This window comes from Cebus imitator, unplaced genomic scaffold (genome assembly GCF_001604975.1).
Source record: "Cebus imitator isolate Cc_AM_T3 unplaced genomic scaffold, Cebus_imitator-1.0 Scaffold417, whole genome shotgun sequence".
Taxonomy (NCBI): Eukaryota; Metazoa; Chordata; class Mammalia; order Primates; family Cebidae; genus Cebus; species Cebus imitator.
In genome coordinates, this window is record NW_016107732.1 from 1629515 (window position 1) to 1638529 (window position 9015).

At 48.6% G+C, this 9015-nt stretch overlaps 1 protein-coding gene across 6 annotated transcripts in view; it reads left to right on the plus strand.

The window, feature by feature from the left end:
* Positions 1 to 5412, plus strand: part of ZSCAN22 (zinc finger and SCAN domain containing 22) — a 31099-nt gene extending 25687 nt beyond the window's left edge. For all 6 annotated transcript variants that reach the window (XM_037731748.1, XM_017509618.2, XM_017509619.2 and 3 more), the window contains 2 exons: positions 1741 to 2194; positions 3108 to 5412. In XM_037731748.1, the coding sequence (XP_037587676.1) occupies positions 1792 to 2194; positions 3108 to 4183 (1479 nt within the window). In that variant the 5' untranslated portion in view covers positions 1741 to 1791 and the 3' untranslated portion in view covers positions 4184 to 5412. The remainder of the gene's footprint in view (positions 1 to 1740; positions 2195 to 3107) is intronic.
* Positions 5413 to 9015: the final 3603 nt, after the last annotated feature.

Below are 9015 nucleotides of genomic sequence, written 5' to 3' on the forward strand. Positions count from 1 at the left end.
GGCACACACCAGCACGCCCAGCTAATTTTTGCTTTTTAAATAGAGACGGGATGTTGGCCAGGATGGTCTTGATCTGTTGACCTCATGGCCTCCCAAAGTGCTGGGATTACAGGTGTGAGCCACTGCACCTGGCCTGCTTTTTCACTTTCTTAATGTGGTCCTTCACATCACAAAAGCTTTTAATTTTGATGAAGTTGAGTTTTATTTTCTCTTTTGTCACTTAACGCTTTTGGTGTCATAGCTAAGAAGGCTTTGCATTATTTTCAAATATGCATGGAACATTAACCAAAATTAACCATACACTGGATCACAAACCAAGTTTCAGCAAATTTTAAATGATCAAAACCCATCGTAGTATGTTTTTTGACCACAGTAGACTTAAACTAGACATCAGTAATAAAAAGACAACTGGAAAATCCCCAACTGTTTGGCAATAAAGCAGAAGAGTTCTAAATAACCAATGGGACTGGCCACGGTTGCTCATACCTGTAATCCTAGCACTCTGGGAGGCCAAGGCAGGCAAATCATTGAAGGTCAAGAGTTCGAGACCAGCCTGGCCAACATGGTGAAACCCCATCTCTACTAAAAATACAAAAATTAGCCTGGCATGATGGTGCACACCTGTAGTCCAAGCTACTCAGGAGGCTGAGGCAGGAGGATTGCTTGAACCCAGTAGGCGGAGGTTGCAGTCAGCCGAGATTGCGCCACTGCGCTCCAGCCTGGGTGACAGACTAAGACTTTGTCTCAAAAAAATAAAATAAATTTTAAAAAGTAATTAATGGGTAAAGTAGAAAGTGTAACAGAAATTAGAAAATATTTTTAACTAAATGATAATGAAGACACAACATATCAAGCTTGTGGTGTACAGCTGAAGCTGTGTTTAGAGAGAAATGTATAGCCTTAAATATGTGCATTAGAAAAGAAGACAGGCTGGCCAGGTGCTGTGGCGAATGCTGTAATCCCAGAACTTTGGGAGACCAGGGCGGGTGGATCACAAGGTCAGGAGATTGAGACCATTGTGGCTAACATGGTGCAATCCCGTCTCTACTAAAAATACAAAAATTAGCTGTGCATTGTGGTTGGGCGCCTGTAGTCCCAGCTACTCGGGAGGCTAAGGCAGGAGGATCGCTTGGATCCGAGAGGCGGAGTTGCAGTGAACCGAGATTGTGTCACTGTACTCCAGCCTGGGCAACAGAGTGAGACTTCATCTCAAAAAAAGAAAAGAAAAGAAGAAAGGCTGAAAGTCAATTATGTAAGTATCAGTCTCGAACACTACAAAATAATTAGCAGATAAAGTGAGAGAATGACCACGTGCCTACCTAGGGAATGTGAGACACAGGAGAAAGACTTGGCTTCGTGGGGGAGGAGCATGCCTTAAACAGGCTGGCTGTAGGTTTGCCTGGGTTTGTAGGTTAGCCTCTCTGCTAACCTTTCACTAATTGAGGGTCTTTGGGCAAGTCTTTTCCTCTTGTGTTATCTGTATTTACATCCATAAAATGGGTAGAAAGTCCCCACCTCCCGAGTTTGTTGTAAGTTTTAAATGAGTCTACATGCAAGCAGTAGTGTAACTGAGGACACTGCTCAGCACCAAGTGGGTGCTGTCCTAATTTTGATGATTGTCTATGTCTCTGTGAGAGTGTTTCACATCTTACAGGCCCGAAGCCTCTGTTTCCCATGCTCTGTAGGCATGAGGCAGGGCCCCAGGTTCCATGTGATGATGAAGCTCTGACATTCCTGCAGGCTCAGGTCCAAGGCTCCAGCATCCTCTGTATCCCTGAGCACCGCTGCCCGATGGCCCTCCCCAAGCACTCCCTGAGCCCAGTACCATGGGAAGAGGACAGCTTCCTTCAAGTGAAGGTAGAGGAGGAGGAGGAAGCCAGCCTTCTCCAGGGCCAAGAATCCAGCCATGACCATATCGCTCACCCTGAGGCTGCACGCCTGCGCTTCCGGCACTTCCGCTATGAGGAGGCATCCAGTCCACATGAGGCCCTGGCCCAGCTCCGAGAGCTGTGCTGTCAGTGGCTGCAGCCTGAGGTGCGCTCCAAGGAGCAGATACTGGAGCTGCTGGTGCTGGAGCAGTTCCTGGGTGCGCTGCCCCCCGAGATCCAAGCCTGGGTAGGTGCCCAGAGCCCCAAGAACGGAGAAGAAGCTGCTGTGCTGGTGAAGGATCTGACTCAGGTGCTGGACAAGAGAGGTAAAGGGGGGCTATGGGCAGATTCACAGCACACTGGAGGTACATGCTGGACTGGAACACGGGAGCACAGGGCTCTGGTTTGGGGTTCCTCATGTCCTCGTTCTCACATTTGTACTTTACATGAACTCTCACACACTGTAGTAGACAGGTGTGTTTTGGTTCCAGGTGACCAAAAACGCAGCTCAAATTAGCTGAAGCAAAGAGTAAGGAGGCATCATATATGGCTATATCCAGAAGATCTGTTGACAGCATCAGAACTCTCTTCTTTCTCTCTTGTTCTGTCTCTCAGATGGGTTTTTCTGTATTAGCTTCAAACTTTTTTTGAGACAGAGTCTTGCTCTGTTGCCCAGGCTGGAGTGCAGTGGAACGATCTCAACTTATTGCAGTCTCTGCCTCCCAGGTTCAAGCGATTCTTCTGCTTCAGCCTCCTGAGTAGCTGGGATTACAGGCATGCGCCACCACACCCAGTTAATTTTTGTATTTTAGTAGAGGTGGGTTTCACCATGTTAGCCAGCCTGGTCTTGAACTCCTGACCTTGTGATCCTCCTGCGTTGGCCTCCCAAAGTGCTGGGATTACAGGTGTGAGCCACCGCCCCCAACCTTGCTGTCTTTCAGATCAGTTCCACATTAGGGTTTCTCATCTGATTCTTGAGCCAAAATTGGGAGCCTTGAAAGGTAGAGAGTTTAGTGGGAGGAGGAAAAATCAGAACCCATGATGCAGTTTTGGATGGTGTGGGAGCACAGCCCTGCACCCTTTTGTCATCAGGACACCAAATAAGAAACTTCCCCTTGGAAATGGGGCCAAATGTTAGGAACAGGCCACTTGCCTTACAAAGTGTGGCCAGGGCCCTCAGCAGGGTTGGGGAGGCTTTGTGTGGCAGAAGTAGTAATGCTGTGGTTGGGATTGTTTCAGGATGGGATCCTGAAGCCGAGCTCACAGAGGCAAGCTGCAAGCAGAGTGACCTGGGAGAGTCGGAGCCATCAAATGTGATCACTGAGGCCCTCATGGGAGGTATTTCCCTCAGACCCACCTTTGTCAAGGCCTGTGAACCTGAGGGCAGCTCAGAGAGGTCTGGACTGTCAGCAAAGATCTGGACAAAGTCTATCACCCAACACATCAATCTCAAGAAAACTTCAGGGCCTTACAAGGATGCCCCCACAGAACAGCCTGGCTGTGAACCTGGTGCCTTGAGGAACAGTTCTAGTGTGTGGCCAAACGTTACCTCCCAAGAGAAGGCGCCTTCAGAAGAGAAATTTGATCTGGTGGATGCTTATGGGACACAGCCTCCACATACATACTCAGGGAAGAAGTCCTCCAAGTGTCATGAGTGTAGGAAAATGTTCCAGAGTGCTTCAGCACTCAAGGCACACCAGAAGACCCATTCTCGGAAGACACCATATGCCTGCATCGAGTGTGGGAAAGCCTTCAGCCGGAGCACTCACCTCGCCCAGCACCAGGTTGTCCACACAGGGGCGAAGCCACATGAGTGTAAGGACTGTGGGAAGGCCTTCAGCCGAGTCACCCACCTGACTCAGCACCAAAGGATTCATACTGGAGAGAAACCCTACAAGTGTGGGGAATGTGGTAAAACCTTCAGCCGCAGCACCCACTTGACCCAGCACCAGCGGGTGCACACCGGGGAGCGGCCCTACGAGTGTGACGAGTGCGGGAAGGCCTTCAGCCAGAGCACGCACCTGACCCAGCACCAGCGCATCCACACCGGGGAGAAGCCCTACAAGTGTGACGCGTGTGGGAGAGCCTTCAGTGACTGCTCAGCCCTGATCCGACATCTGAGAATCCATTCTGGAGAGAAGCCGTATCAGTGTAAGGTTTGTCCAAAGGCCTTTGCACAGAGCTCCTCTCTCATTGAGCACCAGAGGATCCACACAGGAGAGAAGCCTTACAAGTGCAGTGACTGTGGAAAAGCCTTTAGCCGCAGCTCAGCCCTTATGGTTCACCTGCGGATCCACATCACGGTACTGCAGTGACTGGAAGTAGCCCCTGGGGCCGTAGCACAGCCTCTTCTTGAGGCTCAACATCTAAGAGAAATGCTGAGTTCCTAAAGAGCAACAAACAGGGTGGGCAATTGATGAGCTGCGGAAATGAGAGGTGCCTGAGGGCAGACTCTGGCGTCTAGGAACGACTCTGTATTTGAGGATCCCCATGAGCACAAAGCGATTCAGGCCAGCTGGAGAAGCTTCCAGCAGGGCCCTGCCCTGCTACCCTCCATTTCCCACTCAAGGCTGTCCCAGAGAGATGGCAGCTGAGCCAAGGATTGAGACTGGTTCTGAGGGCCAGGGCAAGTGGAGACTCATGTCTCTCAGAACTCCATCCCAAGATGCTCTGGCCAGGCCGACTGTAGCTTGTTCTCATGTGACTCTTCTTGCCTGCTTTTCTGCTGCGTAGCCCAGAAGGGACACCTGCCGTGCCCACCTCTGTGCCTTGGCACCTACTGTTTCCACTCCAGCCTATTTTGTGCCTGACTCCAAGGCTGACTTGTGAGGCCACCTCTTCTGTGATGCCTTCTCCACACCCTCTGCCTCTCTCATGGTTTCCTGTTTTCATCAGTAGTGCTGCTTCACACCTGCCCAGCATGTCTCTCTCTCTCCTTGTCCTTCCATATCCCACTAGTCACCAGCCCTGCTGGTTTAACCTAAAGCTCATCTCTAATTCATCTCCTTTTCCACTACTATTACCTTATGTGAGCCCTCATTGCCTCTTGCCTGGATTATAGCAGGAGTCTCCTTCCTTAACCCTTCCTGCCTTTGTTCTCTGCCCCTCTGTCACTCTCCAGGAGACTGCTATTACCCAAATCTGATTGTGTCGCTCCATGGTGGAAAGCTCTCTAATCCATCACCTTCTACAGGAGAGCTTCCTGAACAGAGTTTAAGTATGCTGAGATAGGCCGTTCTGGGCCCTGAGCAACCTTTCCAGTTATCCTCATATTCGTTTATGAATATTGTCACTTTTCTGTGTGCACAGTGATGTAAAATGGCCTCATCTCATACCATGGCTCCACCTTCCATACACCAGCCCCATGGAACTACTGTGGTTCCCGAAGGAACCATACATTTTCCCCACCTATGTGCCTTTGTACTTGTGCCTGGAATCCTCCTCTCCTTTTTTATCTAAGATGTTTCAAATGTCTCCCAAAGAATCCTCCCTGATCTCCTGGAGCAGACTGCAGCTTGCCCTCTCTGCTTCCAGAGCACCTCCTAGTTACTTTTTTTTTTTTTGAGACGGAGTTTCGCTTTTGTTACCCAGGCTGGAGTGCAATGGCACGATCTCGGCTCACCGCAACCTCCGCCTCCTGGGTTCAGGCAATTCTCCTGCCTCAGCCTCCTGAGTAGCTGGGATTACAGGCACGCGCCACCATGCCCAGCTAATTTTTTGTATTTTTAGTAGAGACGGGGTTTCACCGTGTTGACCAGGATGGTCTCGATCTCTTGACCTCGTGATCCACCCGCCTCGGCCTCCCAAAGTGCTGGGATTACAGGGTGAGCCACCGCGCCCGGCCTCCTAGTTACCTTTCTTACACCTCCTACCACGTTGTTTCACGTATTTGCTCCTTGTAGAGCTTATGGTATGTTTTTTTCCAAGGATACTATGAGCTCCTGAGAGCAGGGACCATGTCTTACTCTCAGAATCTACAACACACAAGACTCGACAGGCCTTGACTGATATCTCTTGCATGAACGTGACTGGTGCCTTCCAGGAGGTACTCACCATGCTCTGCCCCACATTGTCCTTACGTATGTTTTTATGGATGTCTCCCCAGCAGCTTGAACCCTGCAGAGTAAGAACAATCTGATTTTCCTGGGGGCCAGTACCCAGATAAGCCTGGCATGCGGTGGTCTCAATAAAATGTTACTGTACTCAGTCTTCTCTTTCTAGGGCCCCAGATCCCCCTGGTGTCATGGAGTTAGTATTTGCCAGCACTCTGTCCATGTGCTGTCTGGCCTTCTCTCACAGTTCTGCATCCTTGTCCCATTTTTAGGGTCCATGTCTATAACTGGATGTAGCAGCTTCTATTCATTCCTGTTAGAAGGGTGTCATTCTTCATGCCCCTGTTTCTGTGATGGTGTCATGTGAACCATTTGACCTGCCGCATTGTGTAGTAGTTACCGTCACCATCTCTCCCTGTGTTTGGGGCTCATTCCCTCTATGTCAAGAGTAAATAGAGTCACAAAGACTGGTAGGAGAGGTTCGTAACATGAAGGCAAGACTCAGGGAGACAGAGACCTTGCGGAAGTATCTCTGAGGGAGTCCCAGACACAGGCAGAGACTGCCACATATCGTGTGGCAGAGATTGAGAGACAGAGCGGGGTGACAGGCTTAGGGGAAAACTCAGGAGAGATGCACATTCCCAGTGAAATGACTGCACAGGCTTCAGTGAACAGAATAGGCATGGGCCTGAAGTCAGGCTGCAAAGCCTCACTCCTTCCTGTGGCTACTTTAGGGACCTAAGATTAAGTGACTTTCCTGAACCTCTATGACCTCATCTGTAAACCTGGGACAAGACCCACCTTGTGTAGTTCCAGACCCACAGCCTGGCCCTGGACACTGGCTGTGACTTGCAGCAATCATCAGCACCTCTCTGCCTGCCACTTGCTCAGTCTCTGTCACAAGAACTGAAGCTCCATCCCCTTGATGCTCTGAGCATCTTCATTTGGTTGTGAGACGTGTCTGTCCATGTCTGTTTAAAAGGGGAGGAGAACAGGGAGAAAAAAGGGAATCTACTGAGAGTCTATGTTTGCTGGTCAGTCTACCAAATAATTTATATACATCTCACTTAATCCTCACACAACCATCCCCATTTTGTAGAGGAGGAAGTGACATGGCAAATACAACTGACTAGCCAAAGTCACACTGCCAGGAACTGCAAGCACCGGGATGTGACAGCACATCCAAGTATGTCAGCAATTTCAATAAACATTACTGTACTCAGCAAACCAAGTGTAAAGACCAATTCCAACGAATTGAATTCATTTTTGGTCCAGCCATATGTTCTTTAGAAATGATATGGCGCAGAGGCTTATGCCTGTAATCCCAGCACTTTTGGTGGATCACAAAGTCAGGAATTGGAGACCAGCCTGATCAACATGGTGAAAACCTGTCTCTACTAAAAATACAAAAATTAACCGGGCCTGTAATTCCAGCTACTTGGTAGGCTGAGGCAGGAGAATTGCTTGAACCTGGGAGGCAGAGGCTGCACTGAGCCGAGATTGCGCCATTGCACTCTAGCCTGGGCAATAAGTGAAACTCTTATTTATAACAAATTTTTTACAAGTTCAAAAACAATGAACTCCAAAAAACCATAATCCATGCCCAGACACATCATGTTCTGCTAAAATCTAAAATTCTGAGCAAACAGTCTGAGAAAAATTATGCATTACATTAGGGGGATAACACAAAAGATCACGGCAGCTTCTCAGAAATTGTCGAGGCTAGAAGGCAAAGAAACAACATTTTATACAAAAAATTAGCCAGGCGTGGTGGCACATGCCTGCAATCCCAGCTACTTGGGAGGCTAAGGTAGGAGAATCGCTTGAACCCAGGAGGTGGAGGTTGCAGGGAGCTGAGATTGCGCCATTGCACTCCAGCCCGGGCAACAAGAGCAAAACTCCATCTCGAAAAAGAACATTTTGAAGTGAAAAACACTCAACCCATAATTCTATATCCATTGCAAACACTTCAAGAACAAAGGCAAAATACAAACATTCTCAAGTGAAGCAAACCTAAGATATATATACCTCTTGCCAGCAAGCCTGCTTGAAAAGAAATGCTAAAAGAAACTCTTGGTAGAAGGGAAATGATACTAGAGGGAAAGCTGGAACTTTGGGAATTAATGATAGTAATAGAGATTGCACACATATTTTATCTTTAAAATATGGCTGGAGGCCAGGTGCGGTGGCCCACACCTTTAGTCCTAGCACTTTGGGAGACGTGAGGTGGATGAATCATTTGAGCTCAGGAGTTTGAGACTAACCTGGCGAAATCCTGTCTCTACTAAAAATACAAAAAATGGCCAGGCATGGTGGCTTATGCCTGTAATCCCAGCACTTTGGGAGGCCGAGGTGGGTGGATCACCTGAGGTGACGAGTTTAAGACCAATTTAACCAACGTGATGAAACCCCGTCTCTACTAAAAGTACAAAATTAGCCCCACGTGGTGGCACACGCCTGTAATCCTGGCTATTCAGGAGGGTGAAGCAGGAGAATTGCTTGAACCTGGAAGACAGAGGTTGCAGTGGGCCGAGATCACACCATTGCACTCCAACCAGGGCAACAAGAGTGAAGCTCCATATCAAAAAAAGGAAAGAAGTATATATCTTTGTATAGTTTTTTTTTTAGTGAAGTCTCTAGTGATTACAATATGCATATTTAATTTTTTTTTCTTTTTTGTCACCCAAGCTGGAGTGCAATAGTGTGATCTCGGCTCACTGCAACCTTTGTCTCCCAGGTTCAAGCAATTCTCCTGCCTCAGCCTCTTGAGTAGCCAGGATTACAGGCGTGTACCACCACTTGCAGCTAATTTTGTATTTTTAGTAGAGACAGGGTTTCATCATGTTGGTCAGGCTGGTCTCAAACTCCGGACCTCAAGTGATCCACCCACCTCAGTCTCTGAAAGTGCTGGGATTACAGGCATTAGCCACCGCACTCAACCAAGAGATACAATTTCCTTTTTAAAAACCTAATAAATTGAGGGCCGGGCGTGGTGGCTCAAGCCTGTAATCCCAGCACTTTGGGAGGCCGAGGCGGGTGGATCACGAGGTCAAGAGATCGAGACCATCCTGGTCAACATGGTGAAACCCCGTCTC